Source organism: Acomys minous, assembly GCF_964271855.1.
Source record: "Acomys minous genome assembly, chromosome: 3".
Taxonomy (NCBI): domain Eukaryota; kingdom Metazoa; phylum Chordata; class Mammalia; order Rodentia; family Muridae; genus Acomys; species Acomys minous.
The window spans coordinates 130,822,279-130,843,184 of NC_140485.1; the positions used below are offsets into that span (position 1 = coordinate 130,822,279).

At 46.7% G+C, this 20,906-nt stretch overlaps 1 protein-coding gene across 2 annotated transcripts; it reads left to right on the forward strand.

Moving 5' to 3' along the window:
* The first annotated feature begins 11,211 nt into the window (after positions 1-11,211).
* LOC311594249 (retinoic acid early-inducible protein 1-epsilon-like) lies at positions 11,212-20,011 on the forward strand. 2 transcript variants are annotated; one of them, XM_084775835.1, is made up of 5 exons: positions 11,212-11,733; positions 15,664-15,918; positions 16,184-16,444; positions 17,007-17,288; positions 19,511-20,011. In XM_084775835.1, exons 1-5 carry the CDS (start codon positions 11,667-11,669, stop codon positions 19,747-19,749), a joined length of 1,104 nt encoding a protein of 367 aa, XP_084631961.1. In that variant the 5' UTR covers positions 11,212-11,666; the 3' UTR covers positions 19,750-20,011. The 2 variants fall into 2 exon arrangements, with proteins under 2 accessions (XP_084631961.1, XP_084631962.1); XM_084775836.1 differs by having other exon boundaries at positions 17,007-17,123.
* Positions 20,012-20,906: the final 895 nt, after the last annotated feature.

The window sequence follows — 20,906 nt, forward strand, 5'->3', positions numbered from 1 at the left end:
GATTTATTAGAGTGTAGATGGCTTAAGAACTTAATATCTCAGCAGAAACCAGGTTGTGATAATAACCCTGGTTATAGCAGGTAGATTGTTTAGTCTCTTTAGGACCCATTTACTGCCTATGTCCATATGTGAGAAAACTAATATTCTTGTGATTATTAGTTATGTTCTGCCAATATATGAAATAGCCCTCTAGATTTCCCCAACCCTATAGGTAATAATTTTATCAGAGAGTGTCTGAGGCCCAAAGTTGAGATTTCTCAGACTTGGTATGACCCATCTGTCTGGTGTCTATACAGATATATTTGAAAGATTATTGACTTATGAGTTTCCTTGTTTCTTTGCTATAACAAGTTCATAAAACAGCTGCCACATAAAATTATGGGGAGCCTAAATCTGAGGTCACTCTGGGAGCCTGCCCATGGTCTTTCATATTTACCTCCAGAATAAAGTATCTCATCCCTTTGAGGGAACGTTTCTTGTTTTTACCCATGGGAGCAACTCCTTACTCTGTAACAGGAAAAGTGAGGAGTATGGGTCAGGATTGGTGTTCATCAGAGTGCACACTTAGTCAGGACAAAGTGGGGAAAAGGTGTCTCAGGCACAGAGCTCATTAAGAACCAATAGAGGGGTGCAGTGAAGTCAAGAACTGAGAAGTAAAACTCTTAGGTTGACAGAAGAAACTCCCTTAGTATTATCAGAGACTGTTGGAGGGGAAGAGGACAGTTTCTAATTGTTCCTTAAGTTCCTGTACAGAGTTATGCAGCAAAGGTGAGGGAAAGTACACATCTAGGCAGGAGAAAAAGTCTGTGAGAGAATCCTGCAGGCTGAGACTGACCAGGGTGGGAGAAAAAACAAGAGGTCAGAGGGTAGGACTGGACAGCAGAGAGAAGCCTTTAACAAGGAAGCCAGAATCTGAGCAGGGTTTCCTGTGAGAGGATCTGCTGAGTACACAGGGCAGCCCTCTCACAGCTGAGGGGCCTGTCACAGAGCCACGAAGGCTTAGCTATAAGAGTCACAGAATCATTGCCTGAACCATGACCAGAGAGGTTTAATCACAGGATACGGTTGATGTGTCACTGGCAACCCAGTGCTCTCATTTCGGCAATGGGTCCAAGAGAAAAACTGTGACACAAGGAAATAAGTGTTTTCCTTAGTGTGATATGAACATTAAATCTAGCCAGTTTTTCAGAATACATCCTGGAGTGAGTTAGAAGGCAGGATCTAAGAGCCACAGAGGATCCTATCCAAGTTACAACAGTGAGCCTGAAAGTGCCCTTCAGGGTGTCAGACCCAGGCTCTCCACCCTTGCTCACAAACTCTGCCTTCTTTCTGGGCATCCTCAGAGAAGAAGCCTCCTGAACCGAGATGCTGACACACAGCTTCACTCCAAAGCTAAATGACCCACATGGCTTTGCAGATTGACACCAAGATAACTGTGGACATTTGCACCTAAAACTGACTACAAGCCAGCTCTGAGGGTGTGCTGGCTAGTTATATGTCACCTTCACACAAGATGGAGTTGTCAGAGTGGAGGGGGCCTCAGTTGAGAAAATGTCTCTAGAAGACTGAGCTCTAGGCAGTTTTATAAGCCAATTAGCAATTTAATGATTAATGTGGGAGGTTCCAGCCCAGTGTCAGTGGGGCCACTGCTGGGATGGCCACCGCTGGGATGGCCACCACTGCTAGGTTCTATAAGGAAGCAGGTTGAGTAAGCAATGGGAACAAGGGAGTCAGCAGCTCTCCTCCATGGCCTCTGTATCAGCTCCTGCTTGACTTCCTGCTCTGACTTCCTTCAGTGATAGACTAAGATGCGGAAGTATAAGACAAAGCAAGCATTTTCCCCTCACCTTGCTTTTCATCCTGATGTTTTGAGGGGATTCTCCCCCAGGAAACTCAGATCCCACAAGATACCGCAGTTTGTTTCTCGACTAGTTCAACTCTGTGACAGGCTTCAAGTTTTCACTCTGCCTACCTAGGCTGATTTCCTGTTTCAGGAAAACAATTCCTGGAAAACCCATGATTCACAGTCAGCTCTTGGGCAGCCAATCAGCTACAGGTCAAAATGACCAGATACAGTGTTTTTATTACTTCAAGGCCTTAGTAAAGAACACAACTGGTCCTATCCAATCAAATCAAAGGCTTACTCTTGAGTTAAGAACCAAAATCTCAATAACTCAAAAAGTCCCCAGTAACCAAACAAGCAGCCAATCCTGAATCCCCTCCTATGCTCTGACTCATTTCTGACCAATCCATTAAAGTTAGTCACAAATCCCTCTGACTGTGTATAAACTGACCCTGAGTGCTCATTTCATGGTCGTCCTCATGAGGAGAGAGGTGATCCCTGCTTGCTGGAACTTCTGCAGAATGAATGCTTTTTGCTTTTTGCATACTGCTTTGATGTCTTTCTTCAGCAGGTCACCCATACCCCAACAGTTTCCTCAAGCAATAATCACCCTAACTAGCACAGAACTTGGCCCAGGATTGTAGGGTCCTGCTGTCACAGAACCAATGATGTACTAGGGCCAGGATTGTGGAAGATTTTTGAAATGGCCTAGAACAGTCACTGAGTGTTGAGAGCTCAGTAGAAGATGGTGGCCTGGCTAGTGAAGACTCAGGGGGAACCAAGGGCTCTACCAAGCCATTGGTGCAAGAATGTGTGCTGTCTGATCAGCTGGAGGTGAAGAATCAGCTGTGATTAAGGAGAGACCAGGAGAAGAAAAGTAAACCTTTGCTTTGCTGGGACAGTGGGTTCTGGTCAGCTGGGGCTGGAGCATCAGCTGGGATGAAGTAGAGAGCAAGATCACTGAGGTGAAATCTTGTAGGAAGTGTTTCCTGAGTTAGCACACAGAAACTGGGCCCTAGCCTGTATGCATGTAATTTATTGCTTATTTGTGTGTCAATGTTCCTGAGGGAGATTTTCCGAGTCCCTTTGTTGACTCTTTGCCTGGTTTAGGTATCAGGGCCCTGGGATCAGGCTGTAAAGGGAGTAAAGAAATAAGTGTTTAAATAAGCAAAGCGTGTGTCCAAACAAGAAAAGGAAAAGTTTTGTGTTTGTGTGTCAAGGTGACAGGTGTCAGTTGTGCTAGTTTTGTATCAGCTTGACACAAGCTGGAGTTTCATCCCTAATTTGTTTTCTCATGGTGCTTCTTCATAGCAGTTATAACCTTGACTACAGAGAAAAGGGCTTGACCATGCTGCAGAGACCCAAGACTGACTTCCCACAGGCCTTTGCATCAGGATATCTGTCCAGGAATGAAAGTGATATAAATGCTGTCGGCCCAGCACTCTCTCCTTTTCATGCTGAAAATAGCAACAACTGTCAAATACAGAGTTGAGAGAAAGGATGTGTCATTTCATACAGTATGTTTAGGCTTCTGAAAAGCAGCTGTCGTGCTCCCTTCACCATAAGATACAAATATTAAAAGTACATGTGCCCATGACCCTTGCAGAGAAGACTTAACTTACATCCTAATATCCCCTGTCTCCAGAATACTGAAGATGGTTGAGCCTGCAGCCCGGAGGCCTTTGGGTGTCTCTCCAAAGCCTCCTCAGACAGAAATCATCACCTGATCATGGACAGCTCCAACTGCCACAAACATCAGAGGAACTAGAGGAAGGCAGAGGAGAGTTCCCTAACCAGGCCACCAATGGTGGTCCTAGGGGGATGAGCCCAAAGCTTGGGGAAATGCAGTTCCTAGACCAAACATCCATATCATCCCATGCAAGGGTCACAAACACCTCACAGGAGGGGAAGAATGGAAGTGAGAGCAGGAAGGGTGGAATGACATGAAAGGCTGTTCTCCAGCATGGCCTCACTCCCAGAAGCACTAAGAACTCTCATGATCCCTGCACAAGAGCAGCCTGTGCACCGTCCCTTCGTGGAGGGAGGGGCCCAAGAGGCATCAAATCTCTCTGAGGATGTGTCTGCAGCTAGTGCAGCTGGAGGGGAGACTATTTTTATCAGTGGTGCAGTCCCTCTTAAGTCGCCCATGTTCCTGTACTTAACCCCTCACCCACACTCAGATAACCCTAATTAAACTAAGTGAGGCACACATGAGAACGCACACAGAGGCGGAAGTAGAAGCAAGCGCACCCTAAAGAGCAGAGAGTCCAATGGGAATGGAAAGGGGAGGGAAATGCAGTGGTTAATAGAGCTGAGATATATTTTATATATATATGAAAATGTCACTCTAACATGAAATGCAAAGGATATATGACACTGTCTTGGTTCTCATTTATATAGTTAGAATAGCTCTCCTGATTAGTAATTTATTGATTTAGTTTAAAATGGTATGAAGGTTTCTGTTGTTATCAGTTAATTCATTTCAACCTGTAACTTAGTGGCTACAGAGATGACTCACCTTTTAATAGAACTGGCTTCTCTGGCAGAGAACCAGAGTTCCATTACTTCCCAGGACCCACAGGTGGCTCACTACCACTTGCATCTGCACCTGGAGAGCATCCTCTGGCTTGGTGGCCACTTGCATTTAACACACAACTTAAATCGTCAGGGGACATTGTTTGTTTGTAGGAGATTTGTGTTAGGTCAAGGTTGTATATGGTCAAATTTATAATAACAAATTTGTGGCCTTTGCTAATGCCTTACGAATTGAAAGCACAAGATCACATAGTCTCTTGTTTTTCCAAAACCAGGTTGAATTCATCCGCTTTGGGGGACTTCATTCATATTCAGGGTATAGCACTAAATTGTGTCCAAACATAGAAGATAAATATATCACGTCACAGTTGCAGCTAGCAGCTCCATCTGCTGACCAAATAGCACACAGGCAATGACTTGAAATCAATTATGACAACTCTGTTAGCACATAGGTGATTCAGCTGGCCTGCCCTCATGGACCTAGCAATTGCTGAGGCCACAACCTGCCACTGTCCCCAGGTGCAACAGGTCTGAGCTGCCTAATAAAAGGATAGACAGCTGGCCACCCCCAGATCTCTGTCTCTGTCTCTCTGTGTCTCTACGTCTCTGTCTCTCTCTTTTTCTCTGCCTCTGTCTGTCTGTCTGTCTGTCTGTCTGTCTGTCTCTCTCTCTCTCTCTCTCTCTCTCTCTCTCTCTCTCTCTGTGTGTGTGTGTGTTCTTGGCATTCTCTCCTCTTTTCTGCCCTTCTCTGCCCTCATGGCTCTGCACCTGTCTGTCTGTCTGTCTATACTCACTCCTCTGCCTCTACCCCTTTTCCAGGCCTTCAGTCCTCATCCTCCCACCAATAAATGTCCTTCTATCATATCTGTTGCTGGTTGTAATTTCTCAGGGACACATCTTGTCATGGGCCTGCCATGGCACCTCCTTGCCACATTCTATTCCATAACAAAACTCTAGAAAGTAGCTCAAAGGACAAAGGAGGTGATTGTGTTTAAGCAATGTTTCACTTGGGGGAGTTGGGACATGGAAACCACACAAAAATGGAAGCTTTAACTTTTCTCTGAGAGTCCTGCAGCCCAGGAAAGCACTGGTGAAAAAAAAACATGCCTTCAAGCTGCATTTCCCCTGACGCTGGAAGACAGCCAGGGTGAAGAGGAGGAGTTCTGGAAGACTACAAACAAACTGCCTTATCCTTCCTTTCTGGTGCTGGGAGGGCAGGCCCAGCACCTGGGCCAGCAGGCATCCTCTTTTTGTCTTTCAGTGTTCGTTGTCCATATGTCCTGCTGCAGCCCTGTCTGTGAGTGCAGGGAAGAGAACATGGCAGTGTGGCAAGAATGAGGACCAGGGTGTGGCTGGGTGGGGACCAGAGCCAGAGACCTTAGAAAAGGAGGAGAGACCAGGGGTGGGGGTGGGGAGGAAGTTAGGAGGGATTTGTTGTGGGGCAACAGCAGACACTGTGACCAAAGGAATGGCAAGAGTTCCTCTGTGAGTCAGAGCCTCTTGGGCATTGCTCTCCCTTGGCAGCTCAAGTCTCAGCACAGATGTCTGGGTCTGAAAAACCACCCATGCCCTGTGCAGGAGTGACCAAGGTCAGCCATAGCACCCAGGCTCTGTGCTCCACTCAGTTGTTCTACTGGTTGGCCTGGGTGCTTTCTGGCAGGTGAGTCCAGGTGGTCCATGGAACCTGGACACTGGGACCAGCATGGAGGAGCCTGATTCCTGGTTGGCCACACTGCCTCAATTTAGTGCCCTGTCCCCCAGGAGATAAGACTGTTTCTAGCATGTCTGGGCAACAGACAGCACTCTACTGTTTCCCCTCCCAGATCTCAGAGAGAACAACAGACAAAGAAGACACTGTAGTAGGAGAACAGGGTCCAGAGGACACAGGGCCAGATGGCAGGTACTGCACTCTACAAGGTCCCTCCCCAACCTCAGGCCCACAATCCCTCTAGCTTTCCCTCCCACTCACCCCTAAGTTCCCTTCCCATCATACAACAGGTCACAGCCCACACAGTACTACACCTGCTGCCTCTTTTATTTCTATTTCATTCATTCATTCATTCATTCACTTATTCTGTGGAAGGATAATATTACACAACCTTATTTGTTTGTTTCTTTTTTTCTTTTGTCTGGAAAGGTCACATTCAGCAACCTAGGCTGCCTTTCATTTGCAGAGATCCCCTTCTTCAGGCTCCTGAGGGCTAAGAGTATTGGTTTGTCAGGCAGCCTAGCTTCATTTCCTACCTGATTTACTGAATAAACAAAATTCCACAAGGCTCTGAGGAGTCCCAGCTGAGTGCCCTAGGACACAAAAGGGGAAGTCATCCTCAAGAACAGCAGAGATGGAAGGCCACCACTCCTGATTCCCATCCTGTGTCCTGCAGACTGCTGGCGGGAATGACATCAGCTGGAGCAAAAGCTTCCTCTATGGTGTCAGTGACCATCCCTCTGTCATGTCTGCAGAGTCCTACTCTCAAGCCTGTTGAGTCCTTAGGGAGTATATTGAAGGCAAGGGAGAGGGGTACTGGGAACTCAGGCAGCATAGGGCGAGGACAAGCTCTCTGTCTGGCCTGTGGATGGGTTTGGTTTCTACTCAAAGAAATGTCAGGAGGTCTTTCTGGTCAATCTTGTAATGCATAAGGGTTGCCTGAGTGTATTGCAAGCCAGATTGCTTTTAGTGTGTCCAGAACTGAAGAACATGTACAATCAGGGTATCATGGGCTGTAAGGAAGCCACTTTCTCTCCAGATGATGACATGCACATGGGTCACATGGAAACCATGGGACAAATACACATAACTACTAACCCCCCCATACACATCAGCTAGAGAGCCTTACAGAAGGCAAATGGTTTAGCTTGGGGAGAGGGATGAGCTTTTATGAAGATGAGCCTCAGATTCTATAACCTCTGAGGGTCACAGTCATGTACCACAAGAGTGTGAATCATGTCACCACACAATGACCCCCAGCATTGGGGCCTGGCAGTAAAGCAGGCAGGATGTGAAGATGGACAGGGTCTAGAGTAATGTCTGCAGTGTGGAAGGGAAGTGGCTGGTACTTGCTGATTCAGTTTTCTGACACCCAGTAGATGGTCCCTTACTTGAGAGCCTTGGGGGCCTGGTAAGCATTTTACAGGGGCTTAAAGCTGGCTGCTGGAAAGACTCTTTGTAGGGCTTAAAACACCAGGTTTCCAAACTATCCAGGTGAAGTGAGAATCCCAGGGGGAGACTGCAGGATTTAATTTTGTGATGTTGTGTTATTGTTGTTGTTGTTGTTTATTCCTCTTCTGGTTGTACATTTAAGGGTATGGTTGTGTCACAAAGTAACTTTGTTTTGTTGAGGTCAGCTCAAGTCCCAACAGTTACTTCTGGGGCCTTGAGAGGACTCCATTAATTTCCATTTATTACCTGTGCCCCCTATTGTGGTGAGTAAAGCTCTTGCTGTCCATGTGTCCTCCCTTGGAAGCACAGAGGACCCTCCTCTTAGGATGCTGAAAATATACTGCTTAGAGTCCAACCTGGACGGTCTCCCTGACCTCTGTGTAGCCCTGGATGTCCTGGACTCACTTTGTAGCCCAGCCAGGCCTTGAACTCTCAGAGGTCTGTCTGCCTCTGCCTCCCCCAATGCTGGTATTAAAGGCTTGAGCCACCATGCCCGGCTGAAATTTTTTTATCTTTAAACATTTGTTTGCTTATTTGATTTTTGTTTTTAAATAGCATTTTATAAGTTAGCAAATCTTCTTGTAACAAAGACTAACCTTCTGGGTTTGTGTTTAGAAAATAAATTCATTCACTATGGAAACCTTTTCTTCTTCAAAAGCATTTCCTTTTTCTTGTGACCATATTTTCACAAGTATAATATTTCATGTCACTTTCTCACATTTACTGGGTACTTTATACTGTACTGTATTTTCTAAAAGTTCTTGGGAGGTTCTTCGCTTAAAGTCTTCAAATCCTGGACATAGGCCACACCTCACCACTTCCTGTTCTTTACACATGTAGCTTGAAATGGCTTCAAAGGGTGATGAAGTGGTATTGATTGATTGTTTTAGCACCTCTCTTTAATTCTCTGGTGACCTTGTATGGTTGGTATAGGTCAAGTTTATATATTATCAAAGTCAAAGTAACTAATTTGTGATATTTGGTGACATCCAGGGAATTAGAAGGAATGTTAGACTAAATTTATATGTATACCTTTATATAGGCGCCAATTTGTATTAACCCCTTTGGAGGGAACCTTATCATGGAAACACACACACACACAAACCCACACACACATACACACACACACACTTACATCACTCAGACCACAATATGGGTTAAGGTAGATAATAAGTACATTAAATCATAGGCACAGCTAGCAGCTTTCCTGGCAGAGCAAATGGCACGTAAGCAATCACTTAGAACAAGTACAGAAACTCTAAGTACATAAAGATGTCTGTGTTTCCTCACAGTGTTTCCATAGCGGGCATCCGAATCTCAATCACGTAGACCTCAAGCTAAGCCTGTGGGGACACAGCTATAACTCTCCTCTGAGTTCCCTTCAGGAAGTTCCCTGGCAAGTGTGTGTGTGTGTGTGTGTGTGTGTGTGTGTGTGTGTGTGTGTGTGTGTAGAAGACCCTGCGTAGGGAGTGTTCCAGATTCAACAGCTCACTCTGGCTCATCTCTACAGCAGCCTCACAGATGCACTTGAGGTGTATGAATGGTATTTGACCAGTGGTTGCTTTGCTGCATGAGTGACTGGACGAATACTACAACTGAGAAGCTCACCCACCAGAAACTCTTTAGGTGGAAAGAAGCTGAGGGTGGAGAGATAGCTGAGTCACAGAGTGCTTGCCTCTCATGGAGGCTCAAGTCTGACTCCTAGGACCCAAGTTTAGAATGGGGCTTGTAGTGGAGCTTGCTGAGAATCTCAGATTTGCTTAGGTGGAGACCAGTGGACTCTTGGGGCTCAGTGGTCAGCCAGCCTAGCCTACTTCTTGCTATTCCCCAAGTCAGTGAACCCCTTTGTCTCAAACAAAAGATGAAAACAGCTAAAGAACCACAGCCTTGCCTGTTATCTGGCACCCCTTGCCCAGGGATGAACACAGAGTGTGTGGGCATGGTTTTGGACCTTGAGCAACACCCCTGCCCTTCACTACACTCAGGAAAAGAAGACACAAACACCAAGTGTGGACAGAGTCACTCACCTCCTGCCTGCCAGTGGTGGACGTTGTGTATGAAACTGATTTTAGGCATTATTTGTTTGCTTGTGTACTTATGGCTTTTTGAGACACTCTTGACCCATGCAGCTCTGCCTGGCCTTTAACTCAACACACATCTGCCTGCCTCTGCCTCCCAAGAGCTGCAATGAAGGGTGGTTCCAGGAGCAGCTAAGAAAATGCATATCTTGTCAGCAAGAGAGTCTGCATTTCATCCTTCATAGACCCCCACAAGTAATAGTTCAGAAAGGATGCTTTGTGCCTGTCATCCCGGACACAGGAGGATCCCCAGGTTTTGGAAGCTTGTAGAGGAATTCAGTAGTTTTTCCCACCATCCTGTATCTTTCAGCTGATATTACTCGACTTTTGTTTATTAAGGTACCATTAGTTCTTTATGAATCCATACAAACTAGACTCTTTTGCACTGCAATGACTGGCGTGACCCAACAGACAGATAAATCGCTCCAGCTGAGGACCAAGTGAAAAGAGAGCGCCTTTTTACCTGGACAGTAAGAGAGATACAGGCTGCAGAGGGAGAGACCTAAGGTGAAGACAGAATGAGGCAGAGAATGAGAAAGAGCCAGAAGCTTAGAGCAGGTCACTGGAGTCAGCTTGAGGCCAGACAGCACAACTCTCACTTCCCTGGTAGGGCAGGACTCCTCAGGCTTTTTAAAACGTAGAAAAGATGACAAGTCACTAGAGGGATGGCTTGGTGGTTAAGAGCACTGGCTGCTCTTCCAGAGGACCCTGGTTCAATTCTCAGCACTCACAAGGAGGCTCACAACTGTAACTACTGTTCCAGGCATGCACCCTTACACAGACATAAATTCAGGCAAAACAGCAATGTGCATCAATCAATCAATTAATAAAATAATAATAAAAATTTAGACACCCACAACAAAGACAAGAGCAGACAGAACACAGAGCTGCAGATGGGAGGAGAGGATGTGGGGTTGGGAAGATGGACAGCCACAGCCAGAGAGGTGTCAGAAGGATCCCTAGGGAGACAGCAGGCAGCTGGAGGTGCACAGGTGGTGGGGTGGAGGGTGAGCCTATGTGTGTGGGGGGGGGGGCGGGGGGAGGACAGTGGACACCACAAAAGCATGCACACTGCAGCCAGTAGCCAGTAGCCAGTGTTCCTTGCCTATCTGGTTGTGTTGGGTCCTAGAAAGGCATAAATAAAGAGGAGAGAACTAGTGCAGTCTAGGTATAGGAAAAGGCAACTTTATTTATCTCAGGGGAGAGTGGAGCAGGCAGTGGCCATTGGAGAGCTGAAAGGAAAGGGACAGGGAGCTTTTGCAATGAGGCTGCTGGCCCTGAGTCTCAAGGAGCATCCTGGAGGAAAGGGGGAGGGAGCGCTATCTGCCCTGAAGGGAGTGCAGGCAACAAGTTTCCCTCAGCTAGCAGTGAATAGGACCCCAGCGTGGCCCCTGCTCTGCCTGTTGGCCTCAGCTCCCAGTTGGAGGTGCCCTTAAGGAGTCCCAAGCCTAGATGCAGGGGACTGAATCACCGGGCTCCCTTCACTCACCGAGTACAAGCCAGCCTACTTCTGGCAGTCGGCCTCCCAGTGCTTCCGGTGGGGCAGCGCCCCGCGCCCCGCCCGCTCCCGCGCCGGCGCCCGGGCCCGCGAAGAGGGAAAGGCAGGGCGCAGCGGTGGCGAGCTGGCAGGGACAGTGTTTTAAGGACCTTAAAGTGCAACTTTGGCCGCAGCAGTGCCCCGCAGAGCTGGGGAGAGGGAGGGCCTGGCACAATCTCACTTGAGGGCAGCTTTGGCGGAGGTGCTCTGCTCGGGAGGGCCTGGCTTTGTGGGAAGTGAGCCAACTCAGAAGGAGCTGGAGCTCAGCTACCCAGCCACACTGAAGAGTCCTCCTGCCAGCTCTGGCTGTGCCTGGGGCCCTTCAGCTGCAGCTCCCTGGGGCCACTTTCTTTGCCTTCTGTCCAGCTTTGCTGCAGAGGGTCTCTCTGCTCTGGTGAGTGGGCTCCTTAGAACTTTCTGTGGGTGGGGCTATCATCACAGAGTGACTGATGGGCTTCCCCTCCCTCCATTTCAGGCAGCTCAAATCTCACCCCTGGAACAGAGAAAAAAACTATGGAGCTGATCACAGCCCTGCTTGTTCTGTCTGTGCTGCCTGTCTGTCTGGGTTCAGGGCTACAAGGTGAGTTCTGGGGATCCCATTGGGCAAGCCTACTGAGGGAGGAGGTGGGGGTTGAGGAGACAGGACAGGAAGGATGGATGTGTTCAGGGCTAGAGGTTGAGTTTCCAAGGGGAGGGGGGAGGCCCAGGTGTCTGTGTCTAGGACTAGCCAGTGAATTCCCTGCTTGTGATCCTGAGGGGGAGTGACAGGGGGACAATGTGGGAGGACAGGGCCCCTCAGTCCAGAGACTCTTTCCAGAAGAATCTGGATCCCAAGCTCCTTCTAGCCCTCACCCCAGCCTTTCCCCTCTGTACCCAAACTAGCTTTGTCTAGGCCATTCTTGAGCCTCTTTGCTTGTAAACTTCTCACTGTGGCTTGCCACATGCAGCCAGGGCTGCTCCACACACTCTCAGCCCTCCACACAAAGGTCTGTGACTGTTGATGGAGAAGTTCACTCTGTAGCCCAGGCTAGCCTTGACCTCACTCGGTAGCCTAAGCTAGAAACTTGCACCTGATTGTAAGAAATAAGAGCCTGTGTGGCCGCCGCAGGATATACAACCCCCTTGGGTTATTGTTGAACCACCATCCAGCTCACCCCCCTTTACTATTCCACTCAGGACCGGCTTTGAACCCTCCTTCACTAGCTGGCAACGTACACAACACATAGGCTTGGCTGAGGGCTCTCTCCAGCAAACCCATCCCTTCTCAGCACACAAGTCAGAGCAGAGGACCTGGCACCAATTCCCACTTTGTAGGACAGTTAAATGGTATAGAGTGGGGCCATATGGATGCTCTGACCTTGTACTCCAGGCCTCCTGAGGCAGCCTGAGACAATGGTATTCATTTATGTGGAAGTTTTATTTATTTATTTTTTTAAGTCAGGAAATAAATAATTCCAAACTGGCAGGGCAGTGGTAGCATACACCTTAATGCCAGCACTTGAGAAGCAGAGGCAGGTGGATCTCAGGGAATTCTAGGCCAGCCTAGTCTACAAAGACAGTCCAGGACAGCCAGGACTGCACACAGAAACCTTGTATTAAAAAAAAAAAATCCAAATTGGCAAACCATACTATATCTGTCTCTCTCAGTTGATGATCAGGAGGGTAGATTTCCTGGACGTTTTGTGTCAGCAGGTTTTTCTTTAAATTTAACATTTTCTTTGACCAATGTATCCATTTCTTCTGTAGTGTCTTCACTACTTACTGAGATTCTCTCTTCCATCTCTTTTCTTCTCTTGGTAAAACTTGTCTGTGTAGTTTCTATTAAAATTCTTAAATTTGTCATTTCTAGAACTCCATCCATTTCTGTTTTCTGTATCAATTCTAGATCCCTTTTTTAGGCCTTGACCTGCTTTGTTTCCTTCAGCTATTTGTGTTTTTCTGAATTTCTTTCAGGAATTTATTTCCTCTTTAAGGACCTCTGTGTCTTCATCAAGTTGCTTCTAAGGTATTTTCTTGTGCTTTAACTAAGCTGGTATATTCAGGGCCTGGTGTGGTAGGATAGCTGGGCTCTCCTGCAGACACACTGCCCTGCCTGTTATTGATTGTGGTTTTGCTATGGCCCCCAGGCCTCTGAGTTGGGGATGATTGTAATTCCAGGTGCTGATTTCTGCATTTGTCTTTGGTGGGTGTTTTCTTCCTCGGTTTCTCTTTCCTCCCTGGATTTCAGAGTGTGATGGCTGTGTGTTGTCTGGTTTCTGACCTACTCCATTGGTGTGTTGACAGGGAATGCTTGTTGGTGTTGGAGCCTGGGATACTGGGATGACCTTGCTGAAGGAAGGTTAGGGGAGAAAGTCCCTGTGATCCCTTGGGGATGGGGTCAGAGAGGAAAGGGATAGCACAGCTGGTTTCCTTCTACAGAGCTGGGGATGAGGCTGGGGGTATTGAGTCCCAGGAGCACAGGAGATGTATATGTCCACCTCAGCCAAACTTGTATTCCTGGGAGAAATGATCCTTGGGTGAGCAGGGATCATCAGCTTAGCCTGTTGGAGATGTGGGCATGGAACAGGCAGGAAAAGAGGCACCAGTTGTGGAAGGGAGGTTGTAAGTGGAGGATGTGTAGGATACCCTGCAGATGGGAGCTGGAGGAGGGGGCAGGGAAGGCTGCCATGGTTGTTCTGCTGTAGAGCTGGGGGTGAGACTGGGGTATTGGATCTGGGGGACAGATAGAGAAGAGAAGGTGAGCAGGCAGCCTGGCTGGTTTTTTGGCAGGTGTGGCCTGTCTATAGTGTTTCCATAAAGAAGCTTTGTCCAAAGCTGGGATGTTGGTCAGTCCTCAGGAAAAAATTCCAAACACACAAAATTGATCAACTTCCCTTTGGGAAAACAAGACAACTTTCTTTTCTTGTTTCCATTTTGTCATTGATATCTTCTGAAGGCTAGGGTCCTTTTTGGTGAGTTATGGCTGTTTTCCTATGAGCAGAAACAGTTTCGATCAATTGAAATTGGTGTTGAGAGCTGTGAGTCTTTCCTGTGCTAGTTTGAGCTCAGCACTCTTCAGGGGGTGCTGTCTCCTGTAGGTGTCCTCTTTGGAGCTCTGTTGTTTATTTTCCTCATCCTTGGCACTGGGGCCTCTCCTTTTGGTGGAACCCGGTGCCATTTCCAGTGACACATCACTTGTCCAATGCACTCACAGTGCTCTGGCTCCATCTTCCTCCAAGCACAGGTACCCGACGCTGCCATGTTGCTTTAGTTGACATGCATTTGCCATTCATTGCTCCTTCTTCAGCCATGCGCACTCCATCCATTGACCCAGCTCCTAAATGGATTTTTCTTAGAGAAAGCTTATGCTCGTTTTGTCATCTCCACTTTGCTGTGTGGGCCTTGTTGGCTTTTTGCTCACAATCAAATGAGAGTTCTGGGACTGCAGAGGGTTCCCGTGCAGGCCCATCAAACTGTCTATTGAGATGAGAAAGAACCTCAGGGATGAAAAGGAATCCATTTCACATCTTAGGGGTAAGAGACAGAAAGTAGACTTGGAGGAAAATGTGGCGATGAGAAGAAAAATTGTGAGAAGAGGCCGTAGGGAGGAGGGGAGTGGGAGGGAGCTGGAGGGAGACCAGTTTAAAGGGTCTGGATTCCGTGATCCATGCAGTATGGACCAGCCTCTGACTAGGTTCCCACAAGTCATTCCTGTAGCACATGGGCATCAGCTGCAGAAAATCGTGGCTGTTTGCTGACCACTAAAAACCTGTGTGTCTAAAGCATGAGGTGAAGGCTGAGTTGTGAAGTGGCTGCTCACAACCATGTATATGCCCATGCCTCACTAGGTTTTTCCTGATTCTTTGTGCAGTCAGCTTCACAGAATAGCTCTATAGCATTGAGCATGTTTAGCTGTGAGTAAAATGTCTGGGGAACAAGGGCTGCCTAAAGAAGAGGAGGGAGATGTGGCTTCAAGCAGGTCACAGACAGGCAGAGATCTCTGCTTGAGAATGAATTAGATGTGCGGTTTAGTGTGGGAGAACATGGGAGCTGATGCCCAGCATTGTTGTGTTAAGTGACCAAGTGGGAACACAGATGAACAGTGTGTTTGCCGGGGGCAGCTCCCCTTTCCATGCCAAGTTGCAGCATTTCTCCAGGAGCATTTACTGAACAGCCAGGCTCCATATTCATTTACCCTGTGTTCTATGGTGCCTCCTTTTCCCCTGTGTGTTCAGCTAGATTTTAAGTCCTGAGAGCATAGATACTCTCTGATATACTTTATACTTCGACATTTGATCAAACCCACTGAAAGTACTTCTGAGATACATCCTCCTGGTGACATGCTGTGCATCTGAAGGGTGCCACCAAGCAAAGACAGTCAAACATGGCACAGACTTAAGGAGGCTGAGCTGGTGGACATCTTGAATAGAGGCTTGTCTTCCCGAGTTTTGTGCTTGAGAGGGAGTCTTGGGGTCATAGAAACGTAGTCTGCTCCCTCCCTTTGGATCTCACCTTCATATTTGTCTCACAGATCTGCACTCGCTTTGTTGCAACTTCATTGTCAATGCTTCTACCCAAATTGGAGAGCGCTGGATTGTAGTCAACTGCTCCGTGGATGGAATGGTTTTCCTTCAGTTTGATAATAAAAACAAGGCCACTCCTTTGGGTCATCTTGGAAAGAGGATAAGTGCCACAGAAGAATGGAAATCTTTGACACAGTGGCTGGACACCTTGGGGCAGGAGTTCAGGGATAGGCTGCATAACTGGGACAAGACCAAGACCAGTGGTGAGTGTGGGATAGACTACAGAGGCAGAGACAGTTGACAAGATGAAGGAAGAGCAGGGCACATGTGGGTATTGCATGGTGGATGTATTTGTGGGGAAGAGGCGAGCCTGGCCTAACCTCAAATTACATAGTACCCAATGACTAACAAGGAACAAGCCATGTGTAAATTATAGTGCCCACTAAGATGGTGGAACAAAACTTGACCTTTTAGAAGATGATGAATCTATCAGAAGAGAAGAATGATGATTTTGTGTCTGGTCTGCAGGTGACTCCACTTTACTGGCAACCATGATTTCTCAGCACAACCTAGGACAAGTTTTTGATGCCTCCTGGCATTTCAACATCAGTGGAAAGTCTTCCTTCTCTGTGGACACAAGGCGTATGACTTGGACACTGATTAATGGACCAAGGGGTATCATGGATGAATGGAAGGATGATGTGGATTTAAAAAAACATCTAAATAATTTCATAGCGGAATGGAGTCAAAAGCTCAATGAATTCCTAATGGAGCAGAAGGAATGGCCAGGTAGGTATTACCTAGTTTATCAGAGGGCACTTCATCAAATTTAATAGACTGAGAGAGATTCCTGGGCAGTGTCCTTGTCTGGAGACCCAGCGGTGACCACAGAGATTCCTCTTTCCTTCTCACCTCCTCATGTTTTCCATTTCCTATTAACCAATGACCCAGGCTCTACATGGCCTGCAAATGAGAGCCAAGCCTGTATCACTTACACTTCTATCCTTTTCTTCCTCCATTATAGCTGCCCTTCCACCAGCTTCACCATCCCTTTTTAAAGCTTCATTATCTTTTTCTGCCTCTATTGAACATCACCAGTTGTGCCAACATCCAGAAAGTTCTAATCACAGTAAATATGTCACATCCTTTGATGGTTCAATGGTCCTTTGCTTTCTTGGTTAGGGAAATCAACTCTGTAAGGACATCTTACACACAGCCTATTTGTCTCTCTATTGAGGATCTGGTAACTTAGTTATCACACATGAGCTCCTTGTGCTGCCTAGAGAGAGAAGTTGCTAATGGAAGCATGTTTTTAGCCTTATTTATGCTTTTCCTTCTGAATATTTTAAAGAATCACCAACGAAGACCGCAGATACCAACCAGCCTATCTGTGCCACCCAGAGTCCAGCTACTACACAGACTACTACCCAACTTGCATCTGCCACTGAGAATCCGACTGCAGTAAATAGTACGCAACTTTCATCAGCCACTGAGGTTCCATGGACCAACATTTTGGGTTGGTCTCTAGGAGCAACAGTAGTCCTTGGAGTCATCACCGTAGTAGTCTGTTGTGTTTGCGGATGGCAAAGAAACAGGCTGGGTTCTCACTCTTGGTGTTGGGAGGCTTTGTCTGGTAAGCACATAGGAGAGGGGTCCCTATGGTCTCATCCAATCCACTGCCCATCCCAGAGGCTATCTGTCCCTAGAGCGATGCTCCTTCTTAGGTGTGAACTCACACTCTACAGTGATGTGCAGATGACTGTTGCTGGGCACAGGAGGCTACAAGAGTTAGCATAGCACTGTCAGGGGAGGATGAAACAGGAAAGTCCTCCTGAGGTGACAGAGAGTCCAAGGACCAAGGATCCAAACAAGGGACAGGAAAAATGAAATGAAGTATTATCTTCTCATAACCCAACAAAAGGTTCCCCAAGACTGTGATTTAAATCTGCTTGATTTCTGAGGATGATAGGATGCAGCTTGATAATTCTCCTGAACGTCACAAATGCTGCCCATCCCCTGCTGTATCTGCTAGACCACGAGAAGCAACAGTGTGAGATCAATCCTTGATTGCAAACAGGCTTTGTTTTCTTTCAGTTTTGTTTGATATGTATATGTGTGATATATGTATGTGTGCACTTTCTATGCACCATGTACACAATAGATAGAACAAAATCCACCATATTCCCTGTGAGACAAGGTCTATCACTGAACCAGAGCTAGACTGGCACCTTAAAGCTTCATTGATCCTCTTGCTTCTACCTCCTGTATGGCTGAAAGGACAGGCTCACCCAGCCACGCCCAGCCCTTGACTGGGAGGTTGAAAATTCAAATTCAGATCCTCATTGTTGCACAGCAAGTGTCTCACTACCTGCTCTATATTCCCAATCCTCCTAGTCTGGCTACGTGCCCAATGCATGATTGACTTCTGCTCAGGCACAAGAGTGTCTGTCCATCCACTGAATCAATCAAGATTCCTCATGCCTCACTTGTAGGACCAGCTGCCATGCTCTTTACAGACAGCCTTGTCTTGAGTGTACTTGTGGTTCTGAATAATTTGCAAGAGATACTTGCTCACGGTCAGTTATCACTGTGCATTGAACTCACTGCCTCATAGTTCCTCCATGTTAGATGTAGCTGGAGTGGCTGGTGACATTTATATATAAGGGGCATGGATTTATTGGAGTTTAGTGGGATTTAATTATGTATGTGATCACAGTTTATGTGTGTGTGTGTGTGTGTGTGTGTGTGTCAGTGTGTGTGTTGTCACTGATGGGCCCAAACCACAGCAGAATGTGCTAATTCATGAAATACCACAAACAGGACCCTGGAGTAAAATCTGTACTAATATGTCCTGGGCACTTGTGCAGCACAAAGGATGAAGTCTGATGTGCCTGTCTGTAGGTAGGAATGTAAAGGACATCTCCAGTTCAGATCCAGCACCTCCAGGGTTGATCATCTCTTCCCCAGAGCCCGCCAGTCACCCTCAGCCTCAGGGCAGCTCAAGAATGCCATGTTGTCCCGTTTCCTTCAGCTCAGCATATGAGTTTGGTGTCTCTGTAAAGTTCTTGTATTTTGATGCTGTTACTGTCATAACAGAAGCAGGAGAATTTCCCAGGGCTTGTGATTGGCTATTGGACAGCAGGGTGACCACAGGGACACAGCTCCACAGACGCGCTCGGTAGAGAGGGACTGTCAGTGGCCTTGCAGGAGGTGATTGATAAATGTCAGATCTCCGTGCAGTTCATCAACTGCATCCTCGGGGTAGATACGGGTTAAGTTCACCTTTCTTTACCCAAAGACGTGGCCATGTGAGTAACAGGAAAGAGCACATAGGCGAGGAAGCACATGAACACGTTTCAGAATTTTGTCTTTCGGCAGCCAAATGGCTGTGATGGCTCCTCTGTTAGGAACACTTTCTGCTCTGTCAGAGAGCCCAGGTTCAACTCACAGTACCCACATGGCATCTCACAACCATGTGTAACTCCAGTTTCATGGAATCTACTCTTTATTCTGACTTTTATGTGTTTCTGTACAGATGCATTGCATGTACAGACACTCAGGCACGCACACACACATACTAATAAAATTAAAACACAATTAACAAAAAAGCATTTAGTTTTTTGGACATTGGGATGCATGTCTGAGAGTGGCCATTTTAGGACAAACACCAACACTTTCTTGGTTCTTTAAAAAAAAAAATAGCAATATGTTTCATTTAACCAAGTATCTCTAAAACATGACCTTAACATGGAACCATTATAAGCATGAATGAGATATTTACATCCTATGGTGGAAATTTTGGTTTCATTAAAAACTCAGTGATGTTCTATAAACATGCTTTTGTTTTAATTCCAGGTTTGGGATGTGCGTGCTGCTCCCGCTTGTCCACAGCTGGTAACTGTCTCCTGAGAGAGCTCAGGAATGGTGTTAACAGGCTAATGCCTGATGCAGAGACGGGGTCTTTGCCAGTGGGAAGACATTCAAGAGCCCAGAGAGAGAGGAAGGAAGGCTGTGAGAGGGATGCTTGGAGGAGCCAGTCTGAGGAGGAAGAGAAGGCTACTACTGCCTTAGTTCTTGATGGCTGCGGATCCTGATGATGGAGAATGGCATTGCCCTGCCTAACACAATGAACCAAAACAGCAGGCGGTAGCCAAAGGGAACTACACCCCTCCTCCAGACTAACTTTCTTCCTCTCCTACCTGGTGTTGGGGTGTTAGAAGGCATTGGACTGGAGAAGGGAGAAAGATATATAAGAAACTAAAATAAAAATAGGTTTAAAAAGTATGCCTATCATGCTACAGTTATTTTTAGAAAGCTGTGTTAGGTTTTTGTTTTCTCTCTTAACCTGGCTATCATACAAATAATTGAGACTCATTTATATTTGTTTAACAGTAAACTTCACAACACAATCACTGAGCAGTTATTACTCTATTCTTAACCCTGCAAGCTAATCTGGCTCCTTCCTAGTGTACATCCCAGAGATACTTGCACTCCGTAGCGTTCTCTGTTCTAGCTGCTCTCTGCTGATGTCACTTTGACCTGTCCCATGGCGGAATTTCCTTCTTCTTCCTCTAACTACCTCTCCCTGGCTGACACGAAGTTGAGCCCTATTTTCTTCCCTGCTTATGGACTGTCTATAAGCTGCTTTGTTGGCATATTAGGGGAGCAATGCATATACAACATTGACACAGGAGATTCTCAGAACAAGGATTACAACCAGATATGAGGGTACAGAAATCATGACTTGAATTTCACAATAACCTTATGCCCACAACATCCTTTGTCTTTCATGTGGCCACCTCTTCAGTGACAATGGCATCACATGAAACTCAGGTCATCATGTTGACAGCAAGCACTGTTATTAAAAAGCCATCTCACCAGCCCATGCCTCACATAAACCACTTTGAGTTCTTCTCTGAGAGGCTCATATGTGTATATAATGTATTTTGATCATATCTATGCCTCACTCTTGCCCTTTAACTTTCTCTGGTGCACAGGACACCTAGCAGCAACCATAAACCCAAAGAAAAAATGACCCTCAAACCCGCATCAGCCATCAGCTGCCCACTGCTCCTCACCCGAATTCTGACTGGCCTGACCTTATGCAGGTAACTACAGCTGTTCTGAATTCAAAGCATAATATCCACTTCATGTCACAGCACCCCTCACCCCCTCTGGTTCTCACATTCTGCCATCTCTCTCTATTGACATGCTTTTGGAGCTCAGAGCTGAGTCAATATCCATGTCCCAC